This window comes from Palaemon carinicauda, chromosome 11 (assembly GCF_036898095.1).
Source record: "Palaemon carinicauda isolate YSFRI2023 chromosome 11, ASM3689809v2, whole genome shotgun sequence".
Classification (NCBI taxonomy): Eukaryota; Metazoa; Arthropoda; class Malacostraca; order Decapoda; family Palaemonidae; genus Palaemon; species Palaemon carinicauda.
In genome coordinates, this window is record NC_090735.1 from 93,839,414 (window position 1) to 93,853,061 (window position 13,648).

General features: G+C 42.8%; 1 protein-coding gene across 1 annotated transcript; it reads right to left on the reverse strand.

The window, feature by feature from the left end:
- Positions 1-12,517: 12,517 nt before the first annotated feature.
- LOC137649388 (uncharacterized) lies at positions 12,518-13,357 on the reverse strand. Its single transcript, XM_068382372.1, has one exon. It carries the CDS (start codon positions 13,355-13,357, stop codon positions 12,518-12,520), a length of 840 nt encoding a protein of 279 aa, XP_068238473.1.
- Between the last annotated feature and the right edge of the window lie 291 nt (positions 13,358-13,648).

Below are 13,648 nucleotides of genomic sequence, written 5' to 3' on the forward strand. Positions count from 1 at the left end.
GACGATGGCCGTAATTTTATTAACATGTTATCACCTAGTGTTAATAAGGTGCTTTACGAAATTGATCCTGTTCTTATCGCTGATCCCCTGGCTACAGCAGCTGTTTTCCTTGAGCCAGATCTGCTTGATGCTGCTATACCAGATTATGCTATTATGTATTGAACTCCCTCACCCCTAATGAATGCACTGAGTGGGGATTTGTATTGGTCAGATTATGTAGATAAGATGTTCACCCCTATAGAAGTGTCTCCCATTAGAAGGAACTTAGAGTTGAGCCTGTCATTTCCCCTCGTACTTAGGCAGCTTTATTGGAAAATCCTGATTATCAGTCTTCAACTCATATTAACAAGAAAGGCTTGCCTCATACACCAAGGGGTCCTCAGCAGAAAACCCCTCTTAAGAACCTGGAATGATTCGAGAGACTTATCATATTTGCTATGAGGGTTGTCGGACTGCTTCGGCTGTGTCCCCTTCACCAGAATTGGCAATACCTTCATGGTCCAAGCAGGCCTCTCCTTCCAAGCTTACTAAAGATGGAAAGTTCAGTGTAAATATTCCTGCCTTTCCCAGAAATCCTTTTAAGAATACTGTCAGGCCAAACATTCAGATTTATAAATCTGAACGCGAAGACACATCCAAACATGATAACATCTCTGCGTGTAAGGTTACTCCCCAGCAGTTTAGGCAGGCCAACAGATCCCAGTATGTTGTCACCCTTAAGCATCGTGATGTCAGTTTACCGCACTGCCATCTTGATGCATGAGAGTATGCCTCCACATCATAATGATGCTAAAAAGAATGTAACTATACATCCATCTGATGATAGAAGGCTTAATAAAACATCTCATTAATCCAGAATTCACCCAGTATTTTATAAACCTCGGCCAGGAATTGAGATAAATTCTCACCCTACACAAATAAGAACCCTGTCTCTTACGCTGGAAACAAACCCACCAATCGTCTAGGTAGACCCTGTTCATATACTCGTCCCAACGATAATGATTATCAGGATAAGCGTTCTAGGGAAGGCTATTCATATTCAAAAATACTTTACAGGTAAAGAAAGTGGATAAGGGGCGTGGAAAGTGTCCCCCGTACCGAGGATCACTCCCCCATTGGACGTTCAAGATGGCAAAATACTGAAAACTCTCTTTCCTCATAAAACAAGTTCCAAGAAATTTCAACTCCTCTGCTTCCTGACCTCCCATCCAATGGCACCAGCAGACCTACTGCGAGGAACCTTGGCTTCACCTCCCCTGAAGAGGAAAAGACGAGTCTCAGACGCGGTTACATCCCCTAGGGTGAAACTAACTCCTGTTAGGCCTTCGAGGCCTGTCCTTCCTGTCTCCCCGCCGGACACTTTCCTACCTCACCTCTGCCGAGGAAGTAGCGCAATGCTTGGACTTTCTCCCTTCCACCTTCGGAGGAAGTTTCTCCTCTCACGGAGAGTTATCCACCACCGACGAAAGTCAGGAGGGACAATCCCATCCAGCCTTTGATGCTCGAGTCCTGCCTCTTTCCTCGGAAAGAATTAAAGGACTCAAAGACTCCCAAAGTCCTCTTCAATGACCACGAGGCCTACAGGAACCATTAGTCACTCCAGGGATGCCTGCGACCCACCCCGAGAGGTGCTCTCAGGGATGGAAGGAGACTTCGCTGCTAGTCCCACTTTGCAGGGGGAGCAGAGTCAGAACCTGCATTCTGACAAGTTCTGAGTCTTATTAGGGCACTCACTGTGTTTACCGACCCGGTGATAACCCCATGAGAGGGCAAAGACACAGTCTTAGACCGTGTCTTTGACACTCAGAAGCCCTCTAAGACCAGTGCAGCCTTGCCCTGGTCTCAAGGGCTAAAGGGTGCCCTGGCTAAGATCACCCAACAGCTCTCCGAGCTCTACTCCCCCCAACGTTCCGGCTCTACCGCCAAGCTCCTCCCACTTCCTCACGTCCAGCAGAGGAGATATTTTGAGATCTTGGACGAGCCTCGTCCAGCTCTTCCTTCTCCAGCCGTTGGGACTCGTTCTCGGTATCTAAGATCCTAGACCAGGAGAAGATCACGAATTATGCCATGCAGTAAACTTTGTGGCTTGAGCTGTGGTTGGGGACCCTGGGAATCCTGGTTCGAACCGAGGATTTTTCCAAGGAACGCACCAGGAAAGCGACGGGAACTTTCTTTCTCTCTCTCGCCCCTCAAGTCTTAAACTTATGGGCGAACACTATTCCGAAACGGCGAGATGTGGTGTCTGAGAGATTCTGTCAGTAGGTCCCGAATGCCGAGATGGATAGGCTCAGGAACTCCTCTTTAGAGGGATCCTTTCTGTTTAAGCAAAAGGACATGGAACATGCTGCTGACAGATGGAGGAAGTCCCAGTACTCCCTCCTCCATAGGGCTTTGACATCCAAGCCCTATACATCACCAGCTCCTCAGCAGTCCCGTCCAACAAAGATCATGACGAACAAGACAGTAGCAAAGACAGTGATGTCTGAAAAGCCGTTTCCGACCAAAGACAGGAAAAGCACCAAGTCCTCCAAGGGAAGAAAATATCCTAGAGGGAATGGCCGAGGCCACAAACGCTAGGAAAGGCATTTCTCCCTCTTGTCCACCAGTGGGAGGATGCCTACAAAGTTGCTGGGGCAGGTGGAAGCAACTCGGGGCCGAGCCCTGGACAATGTCCGTGATTCATTCAGGTTATCATGTCCCGTTCACAACACATCTTTCTCCCCTGTTCAGGAATCCAGCATCAATAGACTTCTTTGCGATGGGATCAGCAAAGGGGCTAGCCCTCCTGGCAAAAGCCCAGACCCTGTTGAAGAAGGGCACTCTCCAAGAGGTCCTCACCGAGTCCCCAGCCTTCTTCAGTCAACTCTTTCTTGTGAAAAAGGCTGGAGACCCGCCATTGACCACTCAGCTCTGAACAAGTTTGTCAAGCAAACTTCGTTTAGTATGGAGAAGGCAGATACAGCCAGACAAGCGGTAAGACCACGGGACTTCATGTGCACAGTGAACCTAAAGGATGCGTACTTCCAGATCCCAATCCATCCGTCTTCAAGAAAGTACTTAAGATTTAGGCTAGACAACAGGAAATACCAGTTCAAGGTGCTGTGCTTCGGTCTTTCAACAGCACCTCAGGTCTTCACCAGAGTGTTTGCAGTTTGAGAACTGTGGCCAGATGTAGCACGCAGACTGCCTAGTGTCCGAATGCCGACCACACTCCAACGTTCACTACACAAAAAAAATCAAACGGAGGAATACTCAGGAATCCGGGCAACAGGTAAACAGTCAAGGGAACTGGGCACTGGGCACCACCCCCTTGATTTTATACTGGGCAAGGGGACCCAGCTAAAACTGAAGTTGCTTAATATCATTCAAAGGTTAGCCATCTCACTTGTTACTAGCATGCATGGAATCCAATTTGAATAGCGGCCGCATGCTTTCAAGGTAGGAGGTTTTTCTTATTTTTTAGGTAATTTAACATTAAGAGAGGGAAAAGGACATTAAAACCATATATAAAAAAAATTATAGATTGGTGGCTGAGAAGGGGAGACTATGATGTACAGGAAAAATACACTGTTTATAAAAACACAAAAGATATTTATTTTGAGAAAAAAAATAGTGTGGCAAAAGTACAGGTCTCCAAAAACCAGAAACAGACATAGATATATATAGGCAGAGCCTCTGAGGATTCAATCTAGAAAATATCTAATCTACATATACAAGTATAAATAGTATACATATCTTGGCTAAATTCAAATGTAATATGAATGATTGCTCCCGTTACGATCAAAGGGATTATAATACAATGTTACACATTTGACCTGTCTCTGTAATCTCACCTGTACATCAGAAAAAGAAAAAAAAATTGTAATAAAAAATTTACAACCCTCTGTGTTACACCCAGAGGGGACGGCTCAATAGCCTATCAAATACAGTATGGTATCTTCCTAAAGCCATGCTACAAACATCAACATATTGTAGTACATAATAAATGCTGTGTGTACGTTGCTGTTTCCTGGGTGGTCCAACTATCTCCCCAAGCTGGCGGCACAAGAAATTATCAAGCTTAATGGAGAACCCCACTACATTACAGTTCAAGATCCACACAGTGAGTGAACAGAGTCTGGTAAAAAATCTCTGAATATATATTTCAACCATAGGGATTTCTTCCTCTAAAGTGTCCACTGCACTAATATCCTAAGAATTCCTCATGTTACATAACTAGAAAATATATATTCACCCGCCTATCTTTAGCAGGGTCTTCATAGTTCATCAAGTCCAGATAATTTACTCAGGTACTCCTGATTTTGACAGTCTTCACCAGGCTGACCAGCGACATAAACAAGTGCAGGATTATGAAATGTTACTCTATTCTAGTACCTCTACTTGACTCCCTACTGTGGGTAGGGTCTTGCTGTCATTGCCTGATAAAGGAAAGAATAACAGATTAAGTCATTTTTTGGGAGGGCCACTTGAGGGTTAACAAAAAATATTACAATTTATTATGAATTTAAATGACGGTTTATTTTTTGCACACAACCCATAAAGCTTTTTTTCCCACACAAACCATAATTTATTATATTTCCCCTATTAGCCCTCAAACTCATGCAAAAAAAAAGTCTCATAACTGACAACAACACCCCACACAAACTCTGTACATTCTAGAAAGTATATTTCACATTACAAAAAAAAAAAAAAATCAATAGAAAGGCAGAATGATCAACTAAAAAAGATTCAATTCATCATCCGTCCCTTCAACCACTACAGATACTGTACATTAGAACTGAAAATTAGATTATCATCTGTCCCTTCCAACAATGCTCAAAATGACATACAACAAAATAAATTACAGTTACTATTTCAGGAAACACGGTCATGAAACTATCCAGGAAAAAGAGAAATGACATTCATTGCTGTCTAAAATCAGTTTTAAAGACTACAAAACTTATTTTTTTTGGACTACAGGTATTACAGGATGATTAAGATTTACTGAATCTGATATAACTTTTGTCATGGTCATGGAAAATTTACAACAAATATTAAAACATTTAAACAAACCGCAACTCATTGCAGATTTCCTCACAAGGTGCCCGTTCTACAGCCTTTTAACTACCCCAATGTGGGAATCAAAAATGACTCAATAAAAAAGTGATTAGTGTACTATACAAAAACTTGAAGAAAAAGTTCTTCTCAGTAATCAGTTCTGTGGGAGATTAATAGTTCTTCTGAGTCTCAAAATTCTGTCTTGGGCCATGCGCCAGGATTCAGCAATCTGCTGGCAAGCCATATTAATCTCTCGCAGCACCGGAGACAGGCTAAGCCGGCGACTCTCCAGGTACAAACGGGATGTCTATAATTGATCGATAACCTCGCATAACAATTGGTATATGCGGGTTATCGACATTCTCTGAGGTGAACCAGTGACAGAATCCGTAGACTCAAAAGAGGACAATAAAGATCTCGAAAAATCAGTCAATGACTCAGCAAAGTTCTGTTTTGGGAGACCCAAGCAGTGCTGTAGCGTTCCGGTTAAATACACCTGACTACCACTTCAGCCTCGAGTTCCGACTGATGTTTCACTCTGCTATCAAAATGTCGGAAAGGGTTTGAATTCTAAGGTGACTCAGGAATGGAGGGCAGTTCCCTCTCCCTAGCATTCGCCTGATCATTGAGACAAGGCCTCAACTCCATGACTCGAGGCTAAACTAAAGGTAGGTCAGGATCTGGACCTCTTGACCTTGTCCATGGGGAACTATATCCACTAGAAGTGGGGTCTTCAGGCAACAGTCAGTCATCACAATCAGGTGGCAAAAAGCCAAAAAGTCAAAATCAGGATAAATGTACGCTGCCGAATCAGAAACGGCTTTCTAAACTAGCAAGTCCTGACCAGTCTGGACTGGAACTCTTGGAGCCAACAGAAAGTGGTTCCAACAATGGAATGCTGGAAATTTTCCAGAATTCCCAACTCCCTGGAAGATGAACGACACATCCCTCTAGGAAAGAGGAGGCTGAGAATCAGGGTGTTGGAAATTCGGGCACAGGAGAGTAAACCACCAGTTCGGGAGTCAAAGTCGGGGTTTCCCACATTTCAGTGGGACTGTTCTCCCGCAGTGTTTGGACCACACGATCTTGAATAAAATTTGGCTTCAAGACAGAAGTCTCGTCAAAATTATCTGGAGGATATAACCAAGCAGACAGAGCTCTTTTCCTCTCATAAGTTCTAGCTGATTTAAGAATGGGCTTAGGCTGAGTAACAGTTCTAGTAGGATGGTGACTTTTCCTTTGTCGTCAGGACTTGTTACAATCTCGGGACAAAAGTTATGATATGACTATTGTAGCCAACCCATAGGTGTCACCATCACTGCTGGAACCAGAACTCTCCAAGTCTTCAGAGGAAGTCGGACTATTCTCCACAAGTCCTGGACTATTTTGAGTCTCAGTTACAGGATCAGGACCCCTCGGATACCCGAGAAAGGGCCTCCTAAAATAGACTGGATGTTCAAGCCAGGACTTTAACTGTATATGATGAGCTTTTACCAGTTCACTACTAGGCAGTCTCTGCAGCTCATAGGTGACCTTATTCTCGTGTACTGTAGTAACACGGAATAGCCCCTCAAATCTAGGGATGAGCTTGTTTGACAGAAGGTGTCTCAACTGGTGCACCTTCTTAAATATCAGAGACCCCTCCTTAAATGGTTTCTACTGAGGATGTCCTTCTTCCCATAGGTCTCTCGTTTCTGCTGACATCAACAGGATACTGTAAACATTGTGAGCACCCTTTAGTATGTTCTCGGCTGGAGTACAACCAATCTCAGTGTGGTGGGAAGGGTTGTAGCTGAGAACTGCTCGGGATAAGTACTTGTCTCATTTCTGAGATTCCCCAGAAATCACCCTCAGTAATTCACCAATTGTATGGTTCACCCACTTCACTGCACCATTACTAGAGGGTTTATATGGAGTTGTTTTCACATGTACAGTAATGCCTCACAACACGAAATTAATTAATTCTGGAGAGGCTTTAGTAAAGTGACTTTTTCATGTTGAGAGTCACATTTCACATGCAAATTGCCTAATTCGTTCCAAAACCTACTAAACACCACAAATCCCCTAGTAAAGCTAAATTATAACCACAATGAAATACTGTACAGTACAGCCAAATACATTTGAACCATTCAATATACCTAAACTAACTGCTAATACCTGTAAATTAAGTAATTATTACAACATAATGTAAATATAAAAGGAAAATAATACAATATATACAGTACTACAATACTGTACATATACTAAATATACAGGTCCATATGTACTGTACTAATATAGTTACCCCTATTATATACTACAGCTACATTTTCTGTTGTCTGAATCCATTTTCTTCATCTCTTTGTGATGGGCAACTATTTTATTCTCGGCCTGGCTGGCAAATCTCTTCTTTAAATGAAAATTTTTTCGTAAAGCGAGTCATAAAAATATTCGCATCTCGTTTCACCGCTTGAAAATTTCGTAAGCAGAGTCTTTTGTGAAGAAAGGTATGACTGTACAACATTGTACCGCTCCAACAACTCGGTAAATTCCTGGGAAATGAACTCAGGGCCGTTATCAGTCAATATCCGGACTAGAACATGAGGACTAACAGGAAAAACTCAGTTTTCAAGCGCCTGGCATATTGTACTGCTCTTCTTATTCCTTATGGGTACTGCCATCATCCACTTGGAGTAATGGTCAACTACCATTAGACACCCAATAAAACCAGTAATGGTTGTTGGGAGACTCACAAGGTCCATAGCAACCAATTCAAAAGGAGAAGAGGTCACTATCTTCAAGTTTGGCGGGGCAACCACCTCCCTTGAAACCTTACAAGTCTGACATTCCCAACACGTCTGGCACATATCCCTGATTACGCTAATCAAAGATTTGTGCCAAATGAGTTGACATAGTGTTGCAGTCATTTTCCCAATCCCCCAGTGAGATTCTGGAGGTGTGTCTTAGCAACTAGGTCTATCAAGACATTGAAGGTGACTATCGGGACTACTGGGCCATCTGGGTTCTTCTAGCAAACCCTGGTGCACTTCCAGGTCAGACCAACATCTCCTATAGGGCATATAGGACCATGGAACTCAAGATGCAGGAACCCTGAAGTAGATCATCTTGATGACAGATTGGATCTGTCGATGATCTCCTTGGGACAGTAGAACACTATACGATCAGGTTCAGGGCCAGTCACCTTCATAACAGTGGTCTTGGTATGCAGTGAGGAGACAAGAGTACCTTGAGAGACAATTAAAGAACAGTGGTGCGTTCATACAACAACTGTTCTCGGGGTGAATCCAGTGTCAGGTAGGATGCGTCCAGTAGATTCCTATTAAGAACAAAACAAAAGTTAATGTCTTTGGCAGCTACCACCGCATAATTAAACAGCAGTAGTCTCCACCTGGAAGGACACTTCACCTCTAACTTGACGTAACCTAGAATGCTGGTGCAGGAACACTCCTGGCAGTACTTGGTACTCTATGCCAAGATGGCTCAGTACAGACTCACTTACAAGACAAACCTGTGCCCCTGTATCAACAAGAGCACAAAATAAGGTTTTCTGTATCATTACTATACCTACTGCTGAGTGTTGAGACACATGCGTACAACTGGAGTGACGAGGTGCCTTTTCTGTTACGTACTGGATCACAGGAGAATCCTCTGGTGCTTCCTGATCATCAGTACTACATTGGATCCTCCTCTCTGGTTACGGTTCATTTTCCCTTTGCCTACATACACACTGAATAGTCTGGCATATTCTTTACATATTCTCCTCTATCCTCATACACCTGACAACACAGATTACCAAACAATTCTTCATCACCCAAGGGGTTACTGCACAGTAATTGTTCAGTGCCACTTTCCTCTTGGTAAGGGTAGAAGAGACTCTTTAGCTATGGTAACCAGCTCTTCTAGGAGAAGGACACTCCAAAATCAAACCACTGTTCTCTAGTCTTGGGTAGTGCCATAGCCTCTGTACCATGGCCTTTCACTGTCTTGGGTTAGAGTTCTCTTGCTTGAGGGTACACTCGAGCACACTCTCCTATCTTATTTCTCTTCCTCTTGTTTTGTTAAAGTTTTTATATTTTATATAGGAGATATTTATTGTTGTTACTCTTCTTAGAATATTTTATTTTCCTTTTTTCCTTTCCGCACTGAGCTATTTTCTCTGTTGGAGCCCCTGGGCTTATAGCATACTGCTTTTCCAACTAGGGTTGTAGCTTAGTAAGTAATAATAATAATAATAATCAGTTGTAGTGGTTTGCAGACTGTGGCCAGAGGTAGCACCCAAACTGCCTAGTGTCCGAATGCCAACCACACTCCAACGATCACTACACAAAAAGGTGGAATACCCAAAAATCTAGGTAACAGGTCAAGAGAACGGAGCACTGGGCACTACCCCATGAGTTTATACTGGCAAGGGGACCCAGCTAGAACTGCAGCTGCATAATATCATTCAGAGGTAATACGATTTCAGGTTATGTAAGTGCTAAACATTAGTTGGGGAAACAAAAAAAAAGGGGGGAAAAAACAAAGATAGCAAAGAAAAAAAAAAAGACTAAATTAGTGGATGAGAAAGGGAAACATGATATACTGGGAAAAAAATAAGTTTACAAAAATATAAGAAATATTTATTTTGAGAAAAAAAAATAGTGAGACGGTACCGGTCTTCGCCAATCAGAAGCTGAAACCTAGATATATCTAGGCAGAGCCTCTTAGGATTCAATCTAGAAAATACATTAAATCTTAAAGTATAGGTAGTATACTTGTCTTGGCTAAATTCCAATGTAATTGGAATGATTACTTGCATCAAGATCAAAGGGAATATAAAACAAGGTTACATGTTGGACATGACTCTAGATTCTCACCTCTACATCAGAAAGTCAAAAAAAGGCTTACATTCCTCGGTGATACACAGTATGTCAGGGTTATTCTACACCTAGGCAAAGGGATAAGAGTCGAGACCACTTATAATAGTTTTTTTATGAGGCCCCTCCTCTTGATTGTAAAGTCACACACATAAAAGAAAAAAGATTCAGTATAAGTCATTTCTTTAGCATAAAGGATGCTATTCACAATTTATGTGGCAAACTGGGCCAACTTTATGAGTGCCAGTTCAATAATCATCATTAAGAAATGTCTAAATTGTTTCACTGCATCATTGTTGAGAATCTACTCATTGCTGGATCACTATATAGTACCAAGTTCACAGAGTGCTTATAAGGTAGAGGAATGTTCACGTCACTCCAACAATTCTCTGGGTTAACAGGATACACAGAGTATGTTTGCTATAGATTTTTTTTTTTACTGCTTTCACTGTCTAGGCTAAGTCACAACAGTTTTTTTTGTCAAATCCCTGCACACGGGATTTTCTTTCTATTAGAACAGTCAAATGTCTGCAAAATGCTTCTCTACTTGATTGCAATATGAGTTGCCATCTCCAAGCCCTACAGGGAGTAGGGTGTGCTGCAAAAAGAAAAAACAACATAGAATATTATGAGACTAAATAAGAATCACTTTTTGTCTATGCAATGTTTATTATCACTTGGAAGGCATCACATAACAATGATAATATCTGCAATGAAAGATAGCAAGATGAGAAATAAAATGGCATTTGCATCGGCAGTCAAAATAAATTCAATATGAAATTACACTGACTCCTAATAGCATATATGAGTCAGTTAATAAATTCACAATATGCCCAGCTAGCTAATGAACCATTTGCTGCTAGCATATAATAGATAATAAAGTTTATCTAAAGTCTATTGAGAATAATACTGTACCATATACGCAGCGAGTAAATGAGCTACCAAACTGAAACACCATTTCTTTACATTCTCACAAATGAGTGCCAATGTATAGACAACGCAATGCACATAAATGAAATAGGATCCTATAAAGCACATAAATGAAATAGGATCCTATAATGCACATAAATGAAATAGGATCATATAATAATTATAACATGTACAACAGATATGAATAGACAATCCTCTACCTCCTCCCAAGTCTTTTGGGGGAGTACTAATAAGAAAACTCAAAAACAAAACTGAACATGTTAGAGCAATATATGAAAACTACTTTATAAAAGCATATTAGCTATGTGGCTATGGAGCATAGCTGAATGAAAAATATAATATCATTAAGATAAATAAGGGGTAGGAAAGTATTGGTCTGCAAAACGAATCAATAGGTATTACAATCGTAGTCAGCCAAGTAGGCAGGCTTCTTGTGCAGCCTCTGAGGACTATCCGGAAGGGCACTTGGGGGAGCTTGAAAGAAATTATCAGGAGAGACATCAGAGTGTGCATCATGTAGTGTTGTGTCAGGTGCCTGTGGGTGGTGAACAGGTGTTATGGGAGTATGAGGACGTGGTGATGCATCTGTGGGAGATGTAGGCGCAGGGTATGGCGCTTCCAGTGGATCAGTAGAGTGCGGTTCTGTATCAAGTTCTGGTGGCGGTGATGAACGTTGAAGTGATTTCTCGTGCTGGGGAATTGGGTATCCAATGGTTAGTCGTGGTCGTCTTGGAATAGCAGGGATGTATTTCCTCAGAAATTTTCTGTTGCGAAGAGTAGCCCTTCCAGAGCCATCGACCCTGACAATGTACTGATCTAATTGACGCACTTCGTACACAACGCCTGTTTTATCCCATTCTAATGGGTTCGGGCCTGTCTGGTTTTGGATGCGGACGTTGTCACCAACTCTCAATGGTGGGGGCCGCTTTGTGTGCTCGGTCCAGTACTCGGCCATTCTCATATGGTGATTCCGGAGTGCTTCCTCGCGTTGTGCGAGGGTGATTTTCCAAGTGGGATGGGGGTTGTAATTTCTTGGCAAGATGGGGATGAAATCCTTAATGGGCCTTCCGAAGACACACATAGTTGGAGAAATTTTGGTTTCTTTATCAGGGGTATTCCGGTATTGAAGGATGGCGCGCTGAAAGGCGTCGATGTTCAGGTTTCCTGTGGGCCCAGTGTTGTCGGTGAGGAGTCTTTTCGCTATATTAACGCCGACCTCTGCCCTACAGTTAGAATGGGGAAAATAGGTTGAGGAAAGACGATGGTCGACTCCCCAAGCCTGAAGGAAATCTTGAGTGATTTTTGCGGAGAACTCTGGGCCACCATCAGAAGAAAGCTCATCAGCGATTCCATACGTTGCGAATATCCTCTGTAGACTGTTGATAAGCCCAGTGGCACCATCTGCTATGCATTCGATGACAGGCCAATTTGAATACCTGTCCACTACAACGAGGTACTGTTGTCCTTTGTAGTGGAAAAAATCGGCACAAATATGCTGAAATGGATAGGCAGGCGGGTTTTGTAGATGTGGGGCAAGGGCGGGTTGGGAAGGTGCGATGCGGTTACAGTGATAACAGTTCATACGTGTGTCTTGGAGATCTTTAGAGATGCCGGGCCAAAATACAGACAAATCTGCTCATGCTGTCATCGAGGTGATTCCCTGGTGAGCCGCATGAAGGGCTTGGAGTACTTGTTTACGAAGGGCGGGGGGGGATCACAATTCTCTCTTTGTAGATGACTACACCGTCTACAGTATAAAATTTTTGGCGGAACTTATGGTATTCGTGGAGATGCGGTGGTACGTCATTCTTAGCCTCGGGGATGCCATTTTCGATCAGTGAGATCAGATGTTGAAAGTTCGAACAGCTGTTAGTTGCAGTTTGAACTTTGTCCCACGTCACTGACCCAAGGGTTTGCAGGGATGTAGCATGTGCACACTGCAGGGCAGAGTCGATATCATCCTTTATCTCATCACTGCAGGAATGCATGGATGCGATTTCGTCCTGCAAACGTAGTTTCATTGGGGGACCATTACCTGTGGGATGCCGAGAGAGCATGTCGGCTGCTTTGTGTTTCGCGCCAGGAACATGGACCATTTTGAAGCGGTATCGTAGTGTCTTTTCTTTTAAGTTTCGAAGGCGAGCATTGGAGATGTCTTCAAAAGATTGATCATCAAAGATTTTAAGTAGGGGCTTGTGGTCCACCGCAATGAACAAGCTAGGGCATCCAAGGACGAAGAATCTGGTTTTGTTGAGGGCTTCCACTACAGCCAAGGCCTTTCCTTCAATGGGTGCATAGCGGGACTCTGCTGGGTGTGTGAATCTACTCCCAATTAAGGTGGTTTTCCAGCCCGATTTACAGCAAAATGGCCGGGTTGATGTGCACAGGCAGTGTTTTTGGGTGAGCCAGAACCCAATGCCTGATTTGGACCAGTCGGTAGCAAGGCATGTTGGTTTATCTTTATTGTAGATCTGGACGCCCCTCTTGACTTCGTCGATTATGTGATCTTTAGATTCCTCAAAAAGGGTGTCCATGTGTCTGTCCCAACAGAAAGGGTTGCCAGGGCACAAAAAGTTACGAAATGGGGTCATGCGTTTGGTCATAGAGAAGGCATAAGAGACTTGATTGATGAGCCCAAACCAGGAGCGCACGTCGGTTATGTTTTTTTATGTGGGGAAATCGCGTATTGCAGACAAATATTTTTCACATGGCCGGACGCAATCTGGTGTGATTTCAAACCCTGCAAACTGGACAGTGTTAACTGAAAAAACAAACTTGTCAGTATTTAAAATGATACCATTATGACCACAAATATCTAACCATTG